Here is a 24,093-nt window from a genome sequence, read left to right on the forward strand (position 1 = left end):
ATTCACTGTGATCACTGGCGTGACAAGAATCTCATATGAATAAGTTCAGCTTGCAGTAGCAAACTCGGTGCCAGCAGTACAGGTTACCACAGTAACTGACATGGATAGACTTGCTAAAATTAAGGACACAAAGCTGAAAAAGAGAGAAGGGAAATGTAGATTCATTTTCTAAGAAAAACTGTTTAGTATATGAATACTTAGAGCATGTTTTTTCTGCTCTGAAAAGACCATTTATAAAGAAGGTGATTATATACAGGAAATATTCGAATTCAATTTTTACTGAATGCAAGAGAAACTGTTTAACTACTGGTTAAATGTTAGACTGCCAGACAACTACCTAACCTAAGAAATAAAACCTTGTGACAGAAAGAACCTTATTCTACAAGATACATTTGAACATAAAGCTTAGAAAGCAAATTGTTCACCATACACTGAAATAACTCAGTGTGCAATATCAAAACCTAAATTACAATCAGTTGTTATGTGTGTTTTGCAAGCAAGCAGTTTTATGTAAAGCTCTCTATCCTCCTGATTTACAACAGCTCTGGAAATCTTCTACAAAGAGTGTGAGCAGGAGATTCACATCTCACTTTGCAGAAATTAGCTGCAACATACTGAAAGAGATGTGGGCTGATAGATCATTATTAATTTAGATGGTGCCATGGAACTGCCATACTAATGTGCTCACATAAAAGACAATCGGAGAATATACTCCAGAGCTCAAACAGAGGTCTTCAACCTCATTAGGCTGGCTTCAGAAGCCAAGAGTCTATATCACAGCGGCACAGCAGAGGTTTCACAAGAGGAGTTTTCTATACACATAGAAAAGAAAATGTTCTTGATAATTAATTTGCAACCTGAGCTACATGACAAACAGGCTTTTAAGAAAGTGCATTAATAGCCATGTTCAGACAAGACAGTTTTTTGGAGTAATTGCAGCAGTACTATAAATACCTCGTCATCAATAAGAAAGGCAGAGAGAAGGCATTTGAACTTAACCCAACATTCATTGTCACTAGTTTTCAACCTTAACTGAATACTGTTCCCCTTAACTCAGGAGTATGATGTTATCAATAGCTTTCATGGCCTCTTTGACACACTATCATTGTTTTTCTATTTCTTGTCCCTTCTTCCCACCCCTTCAGACTTTTTCAAAACTCGGTTGAACACTGGAGTAAGAAGGATTTACAGGCTAATGAAAAGGCTTATTTTCCTTTTAAAGAAATAGGAAGAAAACACATTTTACAGCTAAAGTTGCTGTTTCTTTTCTTCTCTCTTCACTGTCTCTTATGCATAAGTTGAAGTCCTTCCCAAGTAAAATTCAAGTATAAATTCCCACTGACATCACAACTAGGGCAAAAGTAAATTTATTCTGTGAAGACAATGTCAGTTACCTGAAGCTATACGTCTCTGCCTTGTATAATATTTTGGTAATCTCCTCAATCATGTTAAACACAGCTAAAACAACAGAAATCAGGCTTGAGCAGGACACAGACTCAGCATGACAGCAGTACAGTACAAACAAGGTGTTTGGTGTTACAGGCTGCATACCTGAAAGAGGGAGTCTGTTGCACTCAGCAAAAGATCACTGACACTCACACCACAGTCTGACTGACACCAGAACTTGCAATACAGAGACAAACGATGTACAAACCTAAAACTGTGTCCCAGCTACAAACTACTGTATTAACCCAATGGGAAAGAGGTGACACACAGAGAGAAAATAGAGATCCACTCACCTTGCAACCACGGACAATGTCGTGGCCCCAGTGATTTGGCGCGCACTTGTCACACATCTCTCCAATGGTATTGGGAGGGCAGATACAGCGGCCACTGACAGGATCGCAGTTATTACCGAAACGTGAACAGTCGCAGGCTTCATGGGAGACAGAAAAAAAATAGAGCAGAGTGAAAGTTACCCCTTTACGTGACATCTGGAAAACAGGCTGTAACATGGTTAGGATCATTCCACCACAGCCTGTACTGTACAGTGAACTCCCAGTTATCTGCAGAGATAGACAGGCAGGGTAAACCCAGAGAAACTAAAACCAGAAGCAGTGCAGCTGAGCTAACTGAGTTTGAAGGAACTACAAAGAGAACAGTGTATGAAAAAGAAAGGCCCTGACTGCAGAACTGCAGACCCATCTGACATTGTGCACTCCCGTGACATAGCCACCTGAGCACTGCTGGTAGGACCCAATGATCTCTTGAGGTCCCTTCCAACCCCTAGAATTCTGTGATTCTGTGATTTCCAGGCCATGCTGTCTTGTGCAAGAGGCAACCTGACTGCCTCTGGGCCCTCTGCAGAAGGAACCTGCACGTTATGCCACCTCTCGCACCACACTGAGCCCACTTCCTGAAATTTTTGCTGCTGCAAACAGATTTTTCGTATAGGGGAGAAAGGTGGTGTCAGTTTCTTTTTAGCAGCTTATTCCTTTTTTCGGACTACATCATTCTGTATCCTCTTCCCACCAACACTTCCTGCAGTACATGGGCACCTCTGAATTAAGATTCATTGCAGCCAAACTTGTTCTGTTCTGATTGTCCTAATCATTTGGGTCTTAGAGAAACTCTTCAGCTTGATTCATTTTCATTCTGCAACAAATTTGTGAGAGAGGGATTTGGAGGAAGAGGCAGATTGTGCGAGCAACGTATTAAAATGTGAAATGGAACCGGGAACACTGGAAATAGGCAGGGTACTTTCTCCCAGTAACCAGAAAACAACTGAATAATGAGCACATGCCCTGTCCTCATGCTCTCTGTTTATACATTCTCTGGTCTCTGCCTCTCACATCTGCGTAACAACTGTTCCTCACAGATTTAAATACAGCTTTCATACTCAAGTACACAGTTAGGAAAAGGCTGTACACAAGCAGAAATAAATCAGTGGGATGTATGATAAAATCAAGGATTCTTTTTCTAAGCACCATGAACGTGCTACAGCTCTGTCAGGGGGACAACAATGTCTTCAAAGGAAACTGGAATTCTTTGTAGATTTTATTCAATTAAAATAATTTGGGTTTGGAAGTGGTTCCAAAAGTGGCCTTTGATATTAAAGCATTTATTAAGTGAACAATTCATTGGTGACAAATGCAGATTCAAAGTATACAAGTGACTAGTTACGGAGCACAAGACACCGAGTTGTTTTGAGGAGCAGAACTGGTGCATATTTATTTGCATACCCACCCTGAACATTACCTCTGAGATCAGAGCAAAAGCATCATAAGCAACTTGTCACTCTCTGAGAACTAATCTGTCCCTTAGTATGGTTACAGGACAGCGGAATATAATGCTCCACTGCAGAGGTCTGCATTTGTGTTCATCGCTTTTATGGTACAAAATAGTTTGATGCCCCATGCATCAGTGTTGTCCCATGATGTCAGTGTTCAAGAGACATTTGGATAATGCCCTCAATAACATGCTTTAACTTTTGGTTAGCCCTGGAGTGGTCAGGCCAGATGATCTTTGCAGATCCCTTCCAACTGAACTATTCTATTCTATTTTAAAGTAAAGGTAGATAATGAGAGAGGGGCAAAGATGGAGCCCATACATCTATATTTCAGAAAAGAACTGATCTTCATTTTTCCCCACCAATGTTTCCAAAATGAGGTAACTAATGCAAAGAAGATGTAAAGTTTTGCCTCAGTCTTGCCAGAACAAGATGTGAAAACATGTTACATAGAATCTTTTGACACAATGTGGCTTGCAGATGTTACAGGAATACATCTCTCATTGGGAGACTGAGGCTTTTGGATGTGACTTCTAAGGACTTTCAGTTCTTAGCCAAAATTGGTTCAAAAGGTATAAGGGGGTGGAGGGGGGCGGGGGTGATACAGCAATAGGTTTTTTTTTTTTAATCCTATTAAAAGAAAATAATATGGAAAAAAATACAAAACATTTGCTGCAAGCAACAGTGAAATAGGAATTTATCTTGTATCTTTACTGCCAGAATGTCAACACTAACTGATGATTCTTAAAATTTTTGTTTTGTTTTAAACTATGATTTTTATTGCACAAAAATCAACTTATATTTCTTTTGGATAAAAGCTAGATAAAAGAGGTATAATATTTTATTCGATACTTAACTGTCACTCTAGTATTCATTTTTGCGCAGTTTCTTTTTAGCATGATTTGCTATACTTTCATTAAATTTCTCATTTTCTCTGTGATTCATAATTTAATTCCTTTTTTTTTTTTGTCATTCGAAGGAATACATAAAAGGTCTACTATAAATAAATGAGGAACAAACAGCATTTTGAAAACAGAATTCCTCTCCATCTGTTGTAGTTACTTTGGAATTTCTAAAAATCTAATTTTCTTTAGCATATTTAGCTGTTGAGGTTATTTAGAATACCTGATGACCACAGGCAGATACATTTTTATTTAAAATACTATTTGGATTTACACTACTTTCCCATGTCATCACTGTTCCTTAAACTTGGTCTTTTCATGTTTGCTAAACGAGCAGTTAAAATCTTAATGTGAGATCTTGTTAATTGCCCTCTTATTTCCCTTCCCCAACTGTATGAAATTAACATTCTGTAATATTTCACAATAGTGATGTGCTTTTAAACTGTGAAATATTAGAATAAGAGAGTAATCATTAAGATCATCTATAGTTGTGTGGTTTTTTTTTTCCTCCCTCTCCATTTATGTGCTAAGATGCTTAGGACTGCAGATATCATTTGCAATTTATTTCAAGCTCTTTTAGTGCCTCAGCGAGCCTGTGAACCAATCCTTCCCTTTTCCATGGTACCATGTTGAACTTTACAACATGGTAAACATTTTCTTAGCCCTTCCCTCTCATGGCAGACAATACCATAGAGTAATGTTTTTAGTTCTGATCTGTAAACCAGCATGGCTCAAGGTTTATCAGCTTTACAGCTGAAATTGAATGTTGCTGCACAGTTTTGGTCTCAAGGCCTAGAAGTTTCTTCCATTAAAAAAGGTAGTAAGAAAAGGCAGAGAGCTAGGCTTGCTGCTTCTGCTGCTTGCCTGAAGGAAAACGAGGAGGACTAGGGTACTGGGGGTGGTGATTACTGGTTCTGGAAAGAACACCACTGCTTTGGCCTGAAGAATGACAGCAGCGATGTCCTTGGCTTGTCAGCACTCAGCCATCAGCAAGGAATGCATTGTGGGGCCATCACCACCACTCTGTCATCCCAGCAGCCAACTTCCCTAGCTAAATATCTACAATTCCTGCGATCAGACCTAAACGAGTCTATAAGACATTAAAAATACAGCAAAGATTAAGTATTTCTCTGTGAGGAGACCTAGGGGTTAGATTCTTTTTGATCTAGCAGTCTGTATTGCTTTAAGGACAGAAAGTGTTTGTTTCAGTGTTTGACCTTATTTCCAAAAGAACAAACACAAATGTAAAGAAGTGGCTGGAAATATTTAATGTCTGATGCTAGAATTTCAGCATCTGGAAGAGCACACTTCTCCCGTGCTTACACAATAGACGTAGTAAAGGTTTTTATCTGAAAATCTTGTTGTACACAAAAAGTATACAAGTAAGCAATACCCTAAATATTACTGTACAGAAATTTAATAAAAAAGGATCAACCTTGTAAGGACAGTGAAAAAGTTTGGGATAAAACTAGAATCATAGAATCAGTCAGGTTGGAAAAGATCTCTATTCACATCCCTTCAACCTGACATGGGTTTGCAAGCACCTTAATCAGCCTTCTATGATATCCTTGCCATAACTAAATTAGAGGAACTTTTTGGGCAGAAAGTACTTGGAGAAAAAGACACCCCTATTCCTTCTAGACATAGGTGTCTATAACAGATTAGCCATAAACTGACCTTAAAATAGCTGGAATAGCTTCGATTTTTTCTTTTTGCCAATCATACTCCTTGCCAATTGACTGATTTACAAGGCTGTTTATGAAAACGCCTACCTGCCAGGAAATTTGTTAAGTAATCCAAAACCGGTCAACTTAGTAAGAAAATAAATAAGTAAATAAATAAATCTTCAACTGGCCAAAAAGAATTTACATACGAGTACAGCCTCCTTCTTCGAAGTTGTAAAATCCATGAGCACAGCGGTCACACTTCTTTCCTGTCACTCCTGGCTGGCAATAACACTGCCCATCTCCATTGCAGTCAAAGGACTTGGAACCAAATGAGTTGCAGTTGCAGGGAACACATCCCCTTGAAGACTGTAAGCCAAATGTTTCAGGCTGCCACCGAGAAAGGAAGAGCAATTAGTACATGGGAGAAAAGAGAAAAAGCTCAGGGTGCACGGAGACCAGGGTGATTTTTTCCTCTTGAACACTGAAATGCTATTCTTAACAAATAGAATTATAGGAGTAAAACAGGGGGTGAGGGCGCTATATGCCCTACGCAGATGAAAAAGAATAAAAATTTCAGAATGTTACCTAATGTTATAATGAAAGTTCCATAGGCAACACACCTCCTATGAGGCTGTTTCCTTAAGTATGATTTCAACAAGAAGGTGTTTATGTATGGTCTTCAGACTGGCTTTCAGACACTTTTCACTTAACCTAAATGAAATGATGGAGCCATACATTGGTGTTTGGCTTGTAAGATTATGTTAGGTAGAGTTAATTTCTAAGAGAATGAAATCAAATTCTTAGCTATTAATTGACATTGATTCAACCAAACTCTACTTGTTTAGAGACTCTCTATCTCCTTTGACCATAGGCAATGGCCATATACAGTATCCTGTAACTCGAGGGTGTTTCTTCTGAATAATTCTTAGGAATAACTTCAGAAGAATGTGGATAGAATGCATTTGTTTGCATTACAAGCAAGTAATGGGAATTGCTTATTTTTGAGATAAAAACTCTCTTTGGCGTAAGTGTAAGACTGGGATAATGACCCTCTTTTTCTCTTCTTACTATTTTCATTCTTTGACTGTTTTTTTTCTTGCATTCAGTATTATAAAATTCCTTCAGAACCACAGCAGATGTCATCAATTATAGTAATAAACTTCCCTGTTAACTCCAATAGTGGAATGCAGAAAAGTATACTTGTAAAGAAGGGAAGACATCTTTATGTATATACTGCAGTATGGACTTCCTCATGAAGCTTCTAACCTACAGACTGTATGGTTATTACTGAGGCCCCTAAGAGCACACTGTACTTGATATTTACTTATTTATTTTTGAATTCAGTCTTGAGCTAGTGTGATTTGAAATGGGATTAGTTTTCTACTTTTTTTTTTTTTCTCACAAGTATGATGATTCTCAGAGAATACTGAAATCTAAATCCTGTTACTAGCTTAACCTGAATTTGATATTAAAACATTCAATAGCAAAAATCTATCAGAAAGTTTGCTAGGAAAGTAAAATGTTAAAAATGAGATATTAAAAAATAAATTAAATGAATGCTAATGAATATGAATGGACTGAAATGGAAGATAATTACCTTTACCATGTACTACTGTGTGACCCAGACACGTGCTGTTTGGTTTCTACCTAGTCTAGATCTGTACAATTTTTTTCAAGTTTGCACTGTACAGACTTACATTTTCCATGGATTTGCTTCCACAGTTGAACACGTAATTTCCTGTATAGGTGAAATCCCAGAGAATTCAGCAGGTTTCCACATAAAAGTTCTCAAACCTGAGCTCTGAGATTAATATTGAGGTTCCACATTCCCATAGAGAATTGACCAACATGCATCAGAATACAGGACCACACATACCACATACAGCCAGAATTTGGCCTGAAGACTCATATGGAACTAAGCAAATGCCTGATTATACACATAATGAGGAATAGCCCTGATCTTCATTTCCAAGTTCTATAATGAAATGTTTTGCCAATTACATGCTTCGGCATGGCAAAACACAGTGTATCAGAGAGAAAGGAATACTCGAATTCATGTAATTAAACTCCAATGTTCAATTAAATCTACAGACTATCTCTAAAGATTTCTTCTACACATGAAGAAAATTTCAGAACTGCGAATATGCAAAAACCTCAGGACAGACAATCAGATTAATACAGTGAAGCAAACAATGCACAGCATGCAGCTCAGCTCTCAATAGAAAGTTTGATAGGATCTAATAAATTCTGTTTATAAGGGTGAAAAACAGAAAAACAGTCCAATACACTAGCACTCCACACTGCATGAAGGAAGAAAAGATCACTAGCATGCTGGGTTGTATTCTGTGATGAGCTCTGCACAGTGAAAAACATTTTGATCAGTCATGCAGACCCCCAAGATAAGTCTCCACGTTGAGCCCTCAGCAAAGCTTGTTTATACACAGAAACTCTTGAGAATCACATCTACTGAACAATGGATAAGATCCTGGATGACAACAAAGAAACACAATACATTTTCTGAGTATTGTATTATATTGTGTCCCTGCACCAGTGTATGTTGAGTATTTGTGCGGGCAATACAGTTATGTAATTTATGTTAAATAGGTAAAAGCTCACATTCTCCAAAGGAATCCATACAAGCAAAGAAGGCATGAATCCTGAAGCCTGACTGAGGAAGACAAAACACTGCCAGGTATTTTTCAAACAAGATGTCTTTGGTAGCAGGGGAGAAAAAGGAAAAACAAACAAAAAAACCACATACTTAAAACTGCTCAGTTAGAAGCAGTTGTATCATAATTACATCATGTTAGGATGTAAAAGAGTTTCTTTACTGGTATGTGATAAACAATAATGATAAGTGATAAACAATGAATACTTCTATTATTTTGGGAATTGTATTCAAGTAATGTGAACTTGGCCTGGTTAAAAATAAAAAATATCTCAAACTGTCCATATTCACAAGTGAGAACTTTAAACTTGTCACGTTTGATATTTCAAGATCTTAACACTTTGCCTCTGGGGCTGATTCTTCTCATGAACTTGTAACTTTGGTTCTTGAATCATTAGAGGAGGAAGTTTTGCTCTACTGAAGGCCATGAATATCCCACTGATTTCACTGATGTATGTACATCACCCATACATTCTATGCATACTATTGTTGATCGTGCTGCTTTTGGACTCATTCTGGTATTTGACTTTGGCCTATATTGCTATTTGCACTATGCCAAGCCCTGGATGTGGGAAAGTACCCTGAACAGCAGCCTGTTTTCTGTGCCTGTGTGTTCCTTGATAAGTTAATGTATTGTAGCACATTTATTTAAAGGGAGAAACAAACAAACAAACAAACAACCCACACACCACAGGCAAATATGAGGTCTCAGCCCATGCAATGCACACAGTTTCTGATTACCGGAGTAGCAGGCCGGTAAGCACCCCGTGGGCACCCACTGGCACTGCTGAAGCCCCATCTGCGAGGGGGGACTCGGATCTGCTGACTGCTTCGTGCATTTTCTTTCAATTTAGGCACCTGTCTGCTGATTTCACAGCGTTTGCCCATGAATCCTGATTTGCAGATACATCTTCCTGACATATCACACTGCAGTGACATGGATCCTAACGCACTGCAGCCACAGGGCATACAAAACAGCTTTTCTGGGGCCCAGAAGTAGCTGGGCTTAAAGAATGGAAAGTAAACACTGTTAGAAAGTGCAGGCAATGAAACTACACCAAATAAAAGAGTACAGGAATAAAGGCAATAGTAAACAAAGATTAATTCCAAGCAACAGCCAATATTATATTAACAAGTTTGATATATTGTATATGTACGTTATAGTATGTGTGGCAAATTCCATTGATACCAATGATTTGGTATCAAAAGAGATGCCAGAAGAGAATGTTCTCCCCTGGCAAACCACGTCAAAAATTATGCAGCTTAAAGGGTGAAAATTATCCTTGTGGTTTTTACACCAATATTGTGTATATGTACAAATGTATGTATGTGCTTTAAATATGCATATAAATATGTGCGTAGGGTGTTCTGAGGGCAAGGCCTAATCCATAAGTCCTCACACCGAAACAGAGAATCATACAGCCACTTATAAAATATTCCTTAGCAACCTAAAGAAATCTCTCTGTGAAAATTCATGAAAAACATTTTTCTTTTTGCAGTGATTTATGTGACAGCAAAACAACATCAAGGCAAAAGGCATTTTCACCAAAAAATATGCAGTATTTGGACAATACAAAAAGAACCCCTGAGAAAAAAAAGAAAAAAGTAAAAGCATAATATTCACAGCAGGAGTAAACGAGCTTTCTGCTTTTTTGAATACCAGATGCTATCAGATATTTTGCAACTTTTTTCATGGAGAGATTTTTCCCCAGAGCTGCAATACTTTTAACTAATTTATTTATATCGAACATTCAAAATATGAAATGTACATACCATACATAAAAATGTACTTATATGTATAGTGAGGCTTAAAATATATTCATAGCATACAAAAGGAGATTTACTTTTGTTCTGTGTTTTGTTCTAAAAAAGCTTTGAAAAACGTTTTAAAAACAGACTTTTTTTTTTTTTAATCTTTCTCTCTGTACATAAGAACAATTCCTATCAGTTCTTATCCTTAAGAAAATCAACAAAAAAGAAAAGAAATCCAAAACCAGACCGTACTTGGTTATGTCAAGCAGGGAAGCAAACTTAAACAAAGCATCACTCCTCATCACTCACCTTGCACATGTCACACCGGCGACCGATCACGTTGGCTTTACACTTGCACTGGCCTGTCTTGGAGTCACAGATCTCCGAGATGGATCCATTGATGTGGCAGTGGCAGGCTACAGACAAATAAGGAGGAGCTGTTAATGTATTTCCGGAACACATATGCTACTGAAGCTAACTAATAGCCAAATGTCTACCGTGCAGCTTTTGCCTCCCTGAGGAACCCAAGAAAGCAGGTCTGAGGAAAGCAGGAAGGCTTCACTCCCATACTGTGACAATAAACCTACTCACAGTAACGTGGAATTGTGCTCTAAATTATTGCCCTGAGAATTTTTGCTTTGACTTCATAAAACAACCTGTTTTCTATGCACCTCTCAGATCAAAAGAGGATGTTTAGAGAACATTACTGAGTGTGTAATGAAGAAGTAAGAAGGTTTCAGAAGAGTAACAACTTTGCCTTTACACGCTAAATTTCAGGGCAAATGGGGTGGTGCGGAACAAGGGGTGCTCTCAGTCTCAGGACAGCCAGGTCACTGTCCCAAAACTTGCAGTGGGCACAGTGGCACTGAGGAAAAAAGGGGCATGGACTCTTCCACAGGGTCTGTATGGGATTTAGCTATGGTAGATGGGAATGTTACTGCTGCATCGGCTGCTGGTCCTGCTCCACAGGAGTTCAGCCCATGTCCACATGCTGGGTAGGAAGAGAAGGAATGAGAAGAAGTTTGCCTCCAGGTGCCTGGTTATGGAGCAGTAACATCCTCACTCAAACCCCGGGCTCTTTGTCACAGGCAGGACCCTGGAGTACAGCTGAAAAAGAGACTGAGCGTTACCTGCTCCGATACCTGACCAGTACCTCTGCCACTGCAACAGCATCAGAGCTTGCAGAGGAAATGTAACCCAACTGACCAGCCTAACTTGTCACAGAACTTGTCTAAGGATTTAAAACAGCAGTGAGAAGGAACTGCTGTTTGTTAAGGGGGAAAAGAAAAGAAAACAAAACAAAAATAAAGAAACAAAACAAACAAACAAAAAAAAACACACTGCTTTTGGCTCCTAAATGCTCAAGTTTTGGGAGAAGAGAAATATTTGGGAAGCCTTCTATCACCCTTTATGCCCTTTGAACACAATTCTTTTGGCATGCAGAGATTAGAAAAATCCCTTCAGCACTCAAAATATGGAAAGGAGGGATGCGACCGTGTGTCATAGCAACTCTGACTGTACAGGCACCAATTCCATTAGCAGGAACTAGTTCCTGTGTGTCCTTTTTTTCCCCAGAGGGGAATGAATCCACATCCCTATATTTATTACCAATCTACTTTGTGAAACAGGCTGCAATCCAGATTTTCCCTTCTTGCAGTGCCCTGACATGTGTTGGTCTTTTTCTTAACCTGACAACTTCATTTTAAGAAACACTTGAGAGCCTCAATAGTTAACACATGGTGGTCACATACTTGCATGTCACAAGGTGCCACTAGAGACAAAGCAGTTATGTTTTTTTTCTATATAGAGACTATTACAAAAGGATATTCCTCATAACTTCATTGGACTTACTATACTGTGACTTGAAAGGATCTTTTTTCTGGTTTTTCCCCCACTTTTGAGGTATTCTGCACAAGCTACTTCTTTTGAATGAAGGTGACTTTATGGCTTGCCAGTCTGTTCACGACCTTATTTCTCATATATTTGCAAAAAGATATCTCATATCTTTGAGAGCACATAACAACAATATAATAACAAAGATAAACATACAATAAACTAAAAAGAAATAAATAGAAATATTTTGGGCTCTCTTCTCAGCCTGGTAATGATGTTCACCTCTTTCATCCTGCATGCAGCCCTATTCCTTACCAACTACCATAATATTTATGTTTTAAAACTACTGATAATCCAAACTGTGCACAGCAATGACTATTACATATACACATTTAGAGTCTCTTCCTAATTACAATGGTCAACAGTGAAAGATGATGTGTAAGCCCAAACACACAAAAACACAATTATCAATGCAAATTAACAGCTAGTATTTCACCAACCTTTTTATACAGACCTCAAAAACCTAAGCCTTTCTATTTTGAACCTTTTCACTTATCAGGAATATGAAATCACAAGAATAATAAAAAATACTGTTTTTATAAACTGAGTTTAATATTATATATTACTCCAAATGACATATCATATATTCTTAATATAATTGTTATATATTCTTATAATACATTACAAAGAAATTTGTCTTACTCTCTCCCAAAATGACACTGGTTAAGACCCGTCTTATTCTCTCTTGATTTGTATAAATATTTATGAGTCTGTATTTATAATCAACCTACACACTTATTCCCCTCCATAGTTGTACCTGTGCACTGGCACATAAACACACTTGGATATTTCCTTTAATTTATCTCATGTCACCTAGCTCTACTACCATCAGCACAACCTCTAGCTATTTGCTTCAGCACACTGTGCTGTTTCACACCAAAAAAACAACCTACAAGAATCAAATCAAATAAGCCTAGGACATTTTCTCCGTGCTCTTAGATTTATTATTTTGTACAGATACACCAAGAAATTCAGAAATGCTATGGTGATATAAAGTTGTACTGTCATTTGAAATGGTTAATGCACATGACGATGGCACTGTACTGAGAAAGAGCAAGGAACATTTCAAACAATAATTTGAGAGCAAAATTCATGCTTTGCAATACTCTTGGATTTGGCTTTTTAATAAGGAATGAAATTGAAAACAACAAAGTAAAGGCACAGTCCCTCTGATATTGTAGCTGCAGGGCAAACTTCATGAAAGTCGGCAAAGGAAATAAGAAAATCATATGCAAAAAAAGAAAACCCACATGAAAGGCAGAGAGTAGATGAATGCAAGGTAACTGTGAGCACAAGGCTATGAATACATTATAGGGCTCTCTTTGTCAGTGATACTAACAACAAAAGCAAAGCCTGTAATTCTACATTAAATATGTATTTATTTTTAATACTTTTTATTTTTAATTGTATGCTTTCTGAACTCTCCTCATATTACATCTCTCCCATGCAGCTGCCGCTGCTGTAGAAATGTTCAAAGTAACAGCCCTGTCGATGCCTCAGGAATGGTGACAAGCTACTGGAAACTATGATTTTTGAAATGCACTGCTTTTTAAATCACATTACGCACTTAACACCCTAACTTATATGACATCATTCGTCATAAATTATTAACTAGTGCAGAGATTGTCCAACTTTTATCCAGCACTGTATTATGTAGCTACAGAAAGCATTTACACAGGCATGTGTATCCATGGCCGTCTACCATTTTACCTATATCAGTGCTTATTAGCTTTAGCTGAGAAACCTGGCTATGTTCTGCATCTCTGTGGCTCCCATCTAGTCTTAGGTGGTCCAATGTTACCTCGTATTCTGAGTATCAAACTGCAACCCACTAGTAGAGCAAATCTTGGAGATGGATGCCAGTGGATCAGATTTCTGTGCTTGCAACATACCCTGCAAGAAGTAGTCCCTGTGTTCCTACACACACAGCAATAAGACAGTGCTTATTACTGATCTTTACTGGCATAATTTTATCCTGATATTAAACCTTTGTACTCAGTAGAGTGGCTCTGCATTTATTCCGATGAAAGAAGAGAATTAAATCCTAGTGACAGTGAAATAAAATACTCTGCTCTTTCAGGAGATCTTATAATCTGTTTTATTCCATTCCTCAGAATGAGGTGGAAACATATGTGGATGTTTTTAAGCTAAAAGCACTTGTTCTGCTTAATAGCTGTGTTCTGAATTTTGCCAGCTAGGACTCAGTGGGAGATACTGCCTCTTACAGAAGCAAAACCTCCTGCTCCTACATGTGCTCCATGATTTCTTGTGATCACAGTGTGGAAAGCTGACTCTGGAACCGGGGCTTATACTTTAACAACATGGTACCACTTCACTGAGAAATGGTAGCTTGTTGCAGTGCCAGGAATCCTTCTCCACAGCACCTTCGAAAATTCAACAGGACCTAGTAGGCTCAACCTTGCAGGAGAGGGGATAATCGTGTCCTGTAAGAGCCAGCGGCTTCCAACACTTACTGATGTCATGCGGGTGGGAAGGAAGTCCCAAGTTTTGCCAGATTTGGACCCTACAGTAACTGAAATATCCTTCCCTCCTCCCTTCCCTCCTATCTTTCCCCCCTCCTTTCAGCACCAATCTCACTAGTTAACGAGATTTCGCTGACTTAGAGCATTTCTATTTATTTGTATTTATTTTTGTAGATTTGACATTTAGTATAACCTTTTGCATCCATGCAGCGCTCCGTTCTCCTAAGTTTGTTCCATGTCTGCTTCATTACTGCTTCAACTACAGCAGGAAGCTTTGTAATAGGTTCTTCCTTCTATTTATTTTGAAATCTCCCTTTCCAAATGCAGATGCAGGTAAAGCAGTATTATTAGAAGTGTAAGTATACCATATCATTTCTTCTGTGCACACATACAGAGGTGCATTCTTCCTCTCAGGAACACAGATATAGAATAGATCAATTCTGTCAGAAGCAGTAAAAGTTCATGACTTACGTTGACAGTTCCTTGCATCAAGAGCATCGCCAAAATATCCATCAGCACACCTCTCACAATATTGGCCTGTTGTACCTGGCTTACATATCAGGCAAGCACCAGACAAGCTGTCACAGCTGCCAGGAACGGAGAAGTCAAGGTTGTCATTACACTGGCATGGTTGGCATGATCCCCCTGGTACTAGAGGCTGTCCAAAATAGCCTTCTGCACACCTAAGGTAAAAGACATCACAAGTTAGGACCGTTAAGTAATCCTCTCATTAGAAATATTTAATTTTGTTGCCTCACTAATCACTAAAAATTATTTGATCTTCCTTCAAATATTTCTTAAGTGTCTTTTTTCTCTCCCTCCTTCTCCTTCTTAACAACACTGTAGATACAGTACCAGCTGAAATCCTCCCAGTTCTGCTAGTAATTAGATTTCAGTGGGAGAAAAATCTTGTCACTGACACTGAAGACAAGACAAAGCATAATAAGAAATCTGTCTATTGGCGCTCTAGAGGAATTCAGGTCCATGTTAGATAGGCTTTGTATTTCAGCACATTATGTCTAGATGTTCTGTATGCATTTACCAGCAAACTCAATGATTTTCTCCCTCCCCTTTAAAAACTCATTTGGTATAGGAAAATAGGTTAGAAAATAATATAGACATAACATTATTTATCTGACAAGATGCTCCCCTAAGCCTTCCCTTAATCTACTGCATGGTCATTTAATTAATGGATTACTTTACAACTGCTAATTGTATAGGCAGGTAGCAAAAAGATTCGTTATTATCATAGGAGCTATGATGGTGTGTCCTATACCTTTCATATTTTAACAGAGACATTTAGAAATATCACCTTCTTTTCCACCTTGCCTACCAGCAATTTTCTGTGAGTACCATATAAAACAGGTTAGTGAATCTAACTGAACATGAGTGTGTATTTAGAGCAAATTTCTACTCATCTCACAGCCTATTTCCTATTTATATTCTGGTCTGCTTTCGCTTTCTATTACATTTGCTCACACTTCACAGTAAGAGCAACTTGTAGATGGTGAAGAAAAAGAAAAAATACTCAGTTCCAGCTAATGAAGTTATTCATGTTCATCTCAGATGAACTTCAATTAGCGTAAAGACGACAAAGTACATAAACTACATGATGTAAATTAATGTTTCCTACTATTTTAAGTAAGTTCAAACTCAGCTTTAATGTACACAGATATCTCCTCTGCTTTGTAATAGTACTGGGTGGTACGGTTGAGAAAGGATTTTGGGTAGCATCCTAAAATGGAAACACAGAGCTCCACAGTGCTTTCACTCTCTTCCCTTTATGCTTATCAAGTTAATCCTTTTCCTTGCATCCAGAATATCTCATGAAACTTCCAATTGGATCCCCCAAAAAAGAGCTTGAACATTCATTAAATATTATTCAATATCATTAGCAAAAATTATAAAAATGGCTGAGAGACTAGTAAGGAATTTATAGCTAGATCTAGCTGAACATTTTTTTGTAGCAAGATGCTATTCAAGGTAGGATTCTTTCTGTTCTCTAAAAATATCCAAAATGCTGACCACAGATGAATAGGTTATACAAATAATCCAGTGGTTTGGGTGCATATAAGCACTCAATTACATGAGTACAATTTTCACAATCTAGCCCACTGTGCTTCACTCCTTTGGCATAGCCATCTATCACAACTACCTCCCCATAACAACAGTACATCAAAATCTTGTCATTAGAATAATTCATGCATTTTATTTTCAGAACCTGTCACGAATGTAGCCACATATTGCACTCCTTGTATTGCCAGCTAAGAGATAGATATTTCTTCCTTGGATGGAGAATATCTCAGCAATAATAAAAGACTGATTTTAGACTCACTTTTGCCAAAGACAACTTGACTTTTTTTTTCCAGAGATGACATCTCAATTACAAAGGCTGTGAATCTCTCAATATATGTAACAATTAATAGCCATGATTTAGCAAAGCCTAAAAATAACTGGATAATTGATGCAGAATGTTATTTTAAGTTAGATAAGGTGTAAAGTTCACCCATGTTTTGCTGAGATCTTTCTCACCGTTTGCAAATCTGGCAGAAATCTTTATCTTTTGGTACTACTAATCTATTTAACTTCACTTGATATCTATTCATTTTCCTCTTTCCCTTTCATTTAGGGGTTACTTCTGTAACTGATAGCATTCACAGAAACTTACCAAGTAGTTCACAGAAAAAATTCTCCAGGGGTTTGTGAGAAATGCACTGCTAATCATTCCACTCTATTAATAGCAGGGGACCTTGATAACTTTATTTTTTTTTTTCTCATCAGTTTAGACTTTGCTAATTAAAATTAGCAAAACCCACTGCCATCACATACATTCTATTTAAACACATACTTATTTCTTGAATCCAGATTCAAGATGATCAGATCTTGAAAGTAGGGGCAAACCAGTTAAACTTTAACAGAACACTGTATGCACATATCTATGTGTAAATTCATCCACTTTTTCTCCCACTTCTCCTGAAGCTGGAGGTGAAGGTTAAAAAATCCACTTTCACTATTTTCACCTTTTTTCCCTTAAGGACATTTCTACTTCAGCTACTCTGCCCAGACTCAAAGCATTATATGTTTGGGAAGGTCCGTATTGAAAAGACAAAAATTTATGTGGCATGGAAAATTACATTTATGCAATAGAGGAAACACTTATCTTATAAATGATCACAAAGTACAACAGAACACTCCTGAGGTGAAAAATACAAAGCAAAGCAAAATAAAACCAAACAGAAATAGAAGTAAAAACAGGGAATAAAGACATTCGAGAATGTTTCTGTATTTTTCTCTCTTTCCCTCTCCATGTTCACCTTCAGCCTCAAATGCAGATGTGTCCTGTGACTGTTTTTATTTGGCATAACTGGTGCCAAATACAGGGCTACTATATACATGTATGTGAATGTATGCGTACTGGTTCTGGATGGGATGGAGTTAATTTTCTTCACAGCAGACCATGTGGCGGTATGTATGTGCACACAAGCACAGGCTTATTGTATACATTTCTTTATGTTTATTTGGAAAAAAAAAAACAGCATAGTTGAGTCTGAGTTAATTTAGGCTGCAAATACAAACACTTGAAAGTCTGGAAATACTATCTTTACAGTTGCTTTGAAACTTATGTGCATCCAACCTCTGTATGAAACTGGGGAAAAGCCCTGCAGAGAAATAGCATGTGAACGTGCAGTTAAAAATCTTAACTCAGATGTTACTGTTGTATGACCACCCACAAATATATCTTGCACTTTCTAATGTCAGAGTGCCTAGCTTTGCAACCTGTAAACAATCCTGCACAACACATTTGGTTTATAAAATCTCCTGAATGTTTGATTTTTTTTTCCTATCAGCACTGCAATACTGGCTTGTACTTCTAGCACTAGGGAAAAAATTGCATTAGCTGGAAGCAGCACCAGATTGAAGCCAAGGGACTCACAAGAGACTGTGCCTGGTAGCACTTTGTGCTAGATCTGTGGAACAGTGGGGAGGGGAGGAAGGATGCAAACCAACTCATTCTTCCCACTTCAGTTACACAGACTATATATGCCCTTCTAGGAGGAAAAGGTTGCTCAAATCATATTCGTAAATGAAGAAGTACTAAAGGAGAAGTTAGATTCACCCATTTTGTTTCATTCCCCTAAAGCTCTGGATTCTTGTTTGTATCAAGGCTACATAGTTGGCAAATGCACTGCAAAATCCTGTAAACACGATGGGCTCAAATCACATTTTTGACACTCATACACCTTCTGCACAGAGTTAGGAGACTGTCTATCCTACCCCATACCTACTGTGAAAGTGGGCAGTGAGCCCACTTTTTATGAGAACATAAATCTCATTTCTTGGGGAAAAGTAAGAAATAGGCTTTCTCTACACTTAAAGACAGCTGGTACCACTCCCCCCCCCCCCCCCCCCCCCAGTTTATATCTTCAATTATTTTTGTGGAGTCTGTCAGGAGCCAGACCCCTCAGAACTTTGAGAAATTTTGGCAACATTTTTCTGAGAAGTCCAAGTGACAGAAGCAGCAATTTTTTTGACATTTTACAACTCAAGTGTTAAAAGAATAATAATAATATCTTATCTCCCTAAGGAGAGAAGGATGATTTTGGAGGCAAAGTAAGTACAGTAATGCATATATTCACTTATATGACACTTTGCACTTCATGATAATTTAGGACTGTCCGGTTAAAGAATCATGTGGCTCAGATCAGTTGTCACTTTGCAGTTGCTAAAATGAACAAGAATTCCATGTAAACACTTTTAGCAATTATACAATCACTATTAATAGCAAAAGGCAGCACTCTTTCTTTTGTTCATTATTATTGACAGCAGTGGGCATTTCCAAGCAACTTGTTACAACTGAAAGAAAATAATTCTGTGAGCATTGGAATTAATGGCTTAATTTCCAATGTATTTATATCCCGTGGTTACAAGAGTAAGGGCTGATTATTTGCAGCAGGATGTTGCTGTTCAGCAGTGAGCAATCCCTCAGGCTACAGCAGTGCTTTTTCCTTGCCCTGTGAAAGTTTTCTTATGAGCAGAACACTTAATACTCTTCCTCTCTCTCCTGTTTAATCAGGTGTGAGTTCACACAGTATTCTTTCTCTCCCTTAGCTATGACATGTCCTGATTTATTAACCTCTATTCAGCCACTTCTTCTCACAAAACTTTCAGGAACATTTATTATCATTGAGACCTCCTACCCTTCTGTCAAATTTGATTGAAATTGACCTACAAGTTCAAATGTTTCTGTGGGCAACCAGACAGACATGCACAAAAAGATCACACTAGCCTGATTTCCTTAGGAAATCAGGCTAAAAATCGAAGCCTGCCACTTATTCAGATTTTCTCCTATTACATCTACAGCCTGTGCTCCACTCAGAAATAGCACTTGTTGCTAATGGAAGCTGTCAATGACCCTGCATTGACAAACTGCCACCAAAGTGCTCTTGATGTGATTTATTCCTGCCGTCATTAACTTCACAGCCCACTAGCTGAAAGAAGGGTGATGACTTCCAAGACAGACAGGAAAAGACAGGCAGAAATAGTACTCAGCAGGAGCAGACTCGGTGATGATGGGTGGAAACAGGTGACAGCCTGCACTCTCACTTTAGGACAGATATAGCACAATAGGGGATTTAAAAGGAAGTAGTTGTAAATGTAATTTGGAAAGACAGGACTAGAGGGTAATTCACAGCATATGACCAGGTTTCTGCTTTCCTGGTTGGCTTTCTTTTGGTTCATTCCTACTTTTCCCCATCTCAGCCTGAGTACTGTAAGTCTTCATTTGGAGGCCTTACCTTTCTAGGGTTTATGTTGGAAAATGCTGCAAGCAGCTTGTGGAAGTGCCAAATGACAGAAGCCCACTAAGATACAGAAATGCCGTGTTTTCATGCCCTACAACTATCTAGCCAGGTGCTAGACAGTTATCTGGCTCCCCCGGTCCCTCTTAAGAAGGTGTCATTCACAGAGTCACAAGGGACTAGGATCACAGAGCCAAAACCAGTGCTGATTCATCACGACCTCCAAACAACTATCACAGGTCCCCTGGCATGCCAACTGCTCTTTAAAGCTGTTCTATCCACACGGAATCTGAAGGGAAGGAAGGGCATGCAGACAGTGACAATATCTCTTGCCTATGTAGTCTCACCTCCTTGTGGAAGGGGGTTCCCAGGAGCTTAGCACTAGCACTTCCACTCTCATTCTGTTTCACTTAAATTCTGTGTGTGATTCTTTCAGAATAACAGGATACAAGAAGGAGGATGGGGCTATCAAGGGAGAGAACTTTCTCACTACTAACATGTCACTCAGAACTGTCATAGCCAAAGGAAGACTACACGTGAATGTACACATATATATTTTTTAATTTGCCTTTTTGTATAGGTAATAAGAAAGTGTATGAAATATATATTGAGCTTTTCTATGCATTTGACAAAAAGAGGTCCTTTGTTGTCCCTAACACCTAACTTGTTGCATTTGCTAAATAAAGGCTGCAACAGGAAGCCAAAGCAACAAAAATGTAAAATATTCTTTTATAAATAACTAAAAACAACAAATAACTTATTACCAGGATTGTATTTTGGTTGCATATTAACTTTTCAAAAAGAGGCAACAATAATTTATTGAATACTTGATTCACCACACTCTAATCATTCAAATGACAAAAAAAGACAAAATAATTATAAAAATCTCAAAAGGCTTACAGAACAGCTAGAAGAATAATTTTAGAAAAGGATTCATACTTCTCAGCAAATGCTTCTTTGAAGCTTTGCACTTTACCATAAAGCAATAAAACAATCACTTTTTTCATGGAAAGGATGGAAACAAGGATAAAAACTATAGAAGTATGTAAATACACGGATGCAATGTCAGAGGAAGATGAACAGGAATTACTTCAGTGAGATTCAGAAGACAGGAATGGGGACAAGAAGAGGAGGCAGCAAAAAGAAAGCAACTGTTCCATGTAATAAACACTTTTGTTTCAGATCTCTTACAACTCAAAGCATCATGCTTACTTACCTTTCACAGCGTGGTCCCATGTACCCAACTGGGCACTCATCGCATATTAATCCACGGCTTCGGTCAAAATGGCATGTCGGGCTAAAGCTGTATTGTTGATATTGGGCAAGAAGAGGGACAAGGAAGAAACATAAAGAAAAGATTGTCAGCAGCATAATTCTCGTACCACTTCAGAGATCGTTAATTTGCAAAACAGTGCCCAGGAAAAGTGATTCCAGTCTAGTATGTGGGGCTTAAGTTTGACTCCAGCAAATAAAATTTGGAATGACTCTGCTATTTCTGCAACACTGAATATAGAGTAACGGATGGCGGCATCCCAATAGCCTGTTATTATGGGACTTGAGCCTGCCAGTGAGTGGTCTGGATACCATTAAAAAGGCAGGAATGTACAGCTGTTTGTTTGTGCCCCTGAGGGCCTGGCAAAACAATCTATGCCCGAAATAAATCTTTCTGAAGGACAACTGATTTGAAAGCTCAGTTAACTTTGTGTATAAGGGACTGGGAAAGGAAACCAGTGAACAAGAAAGGGGAGGAGCAAAAAGGGAAATATCTGGCACAGCTTCCCAGCGAGTTCGTCTGAGTAAATCCAGTGCCAATGACCTGATGCACCAGGCCAGACCAGCACACTGAAGCTTACAAATATCCTGCAGAGTAGAGAGCTTTTCCTCTTTGCTGTGCTCTACTTATTTATATATAATATATATTTAAATTATTATTATTATTTTATAAATACGGATAACATAGACATTTGCAAGCATCCCCTTGCTGTGACCTTGTTTAACTCCAAACTGTGCTCCTTTGCTTTTTAGCATTTTGCTTTCTACAATCCTTTTCCCTTAACACAATTCTGTGAGGAAACCTCCTGACACTTCAAAAGACACTGCACAGAAGAGGCAACCTGCTCTTCTATCATTCTGAAGTTATCATTAAAGACAGACAAATATAAGCACCTTTACAGGGCTTCATTTAAATAATGGCAATCAATTCTGGTCAACCAAATAGAAAAAGAAAAGAAAGGGAGCAGGTGCGTAGTGGAGTGACTATTCAGAAGAGGAAAACAAAGCACCTATCTGAAAAGAAGACACTAAAATTATCTTTTGTAACCTAGGAAAATAGTAATCGGGAAGGAGTATAATTGCTCTAACAAAGACATCAGTACGAAGTTATATTCAGGGTAAAAGATCATGCTACAATACTAAAGAATAGACATCATCTGACCCTGAATAATTTAAATCAAGATATACAATGAAAGATTCTGGAAAATAATAGGCATGGGGAGGCCAGAAGAGCTTAATTAGGATCATGTAACGTGATTACCTGCTGGTGACTGGATTCTGCTACTCAGGAGTCATCCATCCTATGATCTGACCTCAGTTATACTTTCTTCTGCTTCTATTATAGAATAGTTCCGTTTATAAATACCCCAATCTCTCATAAGGCAAGCTATCCCATAGAGATAAGAAATCAATAAGAAAAATGTGGGCAGGTCACGTCCAGTAAACATAGTAAGGTATTGGGATTATCCTCTTTCCCATATGGGTTATATTTGTGTTATTTTCAATTAAGAACAGATTCAGGAATGTCTGAAGAGCCAATTGAAAAAATAATAAGTGTTCATTCTATTTTTATATAGAAATGAAAGCAATTTTAAACCAAGGTACACATTATCCATTAATTTAATCAGCAGCACCTGACTTTTCAAATAGGACCCTGCTTGCCAGTCCCAACCTTGCTCTTTCATAAGAACTACATGGGAAAATTTTATGGAGATGGTATCACAGCTCATTATAGCTTTGCACAAGACTGGCTGTTCCACAGATCCATTGAGAGCTCTGAAATCAACTACATAAATGGCATAGATAATAATAACTAAGTACTTATTATCACTAAGCAATGATGATTAATACCAGAATTTCCACATTTTAAGGGTTATGTTCCTATTGTCAATCCACATCTGAACATATCTGAACACTAAGCATTAATATACTGAGAAATTCCCATTCGCATACTATAGAGAAAATACGTGATAGCAAGGTGAAAAAAGGAGAATTTATCTTCCTGATTTAGAATCTCATTACTTCCTACTAATAAATACTCATTACTCACTATAAATAAGCAGTGTGTATTTTTCTGTTAAAACAAGTTTCAAAAAAATCTTAGTCCCTCTTGATTCATCATTGCTCTTTCCATAGTTTTACCTAAAGTAACAATAGGAATATCAGTTAGGACACAGGACAGGTGTTAATAGGCAGCATGGGTATATATATATGATGGGTCTATGTTGGGAGACAGCTTACTAAAGGCTTACATTTATGTTCTAGTAACCACCTTTTTGGAACAATTACGTTAGTGATTTTTAGTTAATTCTCCAACGAAATATTAACATTGTGAGAACAACCGAATTTCCTAGTTCACACATCACAATTTTACTCATTCTCTTCCTGGGCCGAGTGAGATATAGCCTATCTCCCATTTCCAGTGATAT

At 38.0% G+C, this 24,093-nt stretch overlaps 1 protein-coding gene across 4 annotated transcripts in view; it reads right to left on the reverse strand.

The window, feature by feature from the left end:
* The window catches only part of LAMA2 (laminin subunit alpha 2), a 380,279-nt gene that overhangs the window by 127,935 nt on the left and 228,251 nt on the right, over positions 1-24,093 (reverse strand). For all 4 annotated transcript variants that reach the window (XM_080586775.1, XM_080586773.1, XM_080586776.1 and 1 more), the window contains exons 18-22: positions 21,609-21,695; positions 15,066-15,277; positions 10,528-10,634; positions 6,005-6,185; positions 1,740-1,876 (exon numbers count right to left, since the gene is read on the reverse strand). In XM_080586775.1, coding sequence (XP_080442901.1) covers positions 1,740-1,876; positions 6,005-6,185; positions 10,528-10,634; positions 15,066-15,277; positions 21,609-21,695 — 724 coding nt within the window. The remainder of the gene's footprint in view (positions 1-1,739; positions 1,877-6,004; positions 6,186-10,527; positions 10,635-15,065; positions 15,278-21,608; positions 21,696-24,093) is intronic.

The sequence above is a fragment of the Anser brachyrhynchus genome, assembly GCF_964034855.1.
Source record: "Anser brachyrhynchus genome assembly, chromosome: 3".
NCBI classification, from domain to species: domain Eukaryota; kingdom Metazoa; phylum Chordata; class Aves; order Anseriformes; family Anatidae; genus Anser; species Anser brachyrhynchus.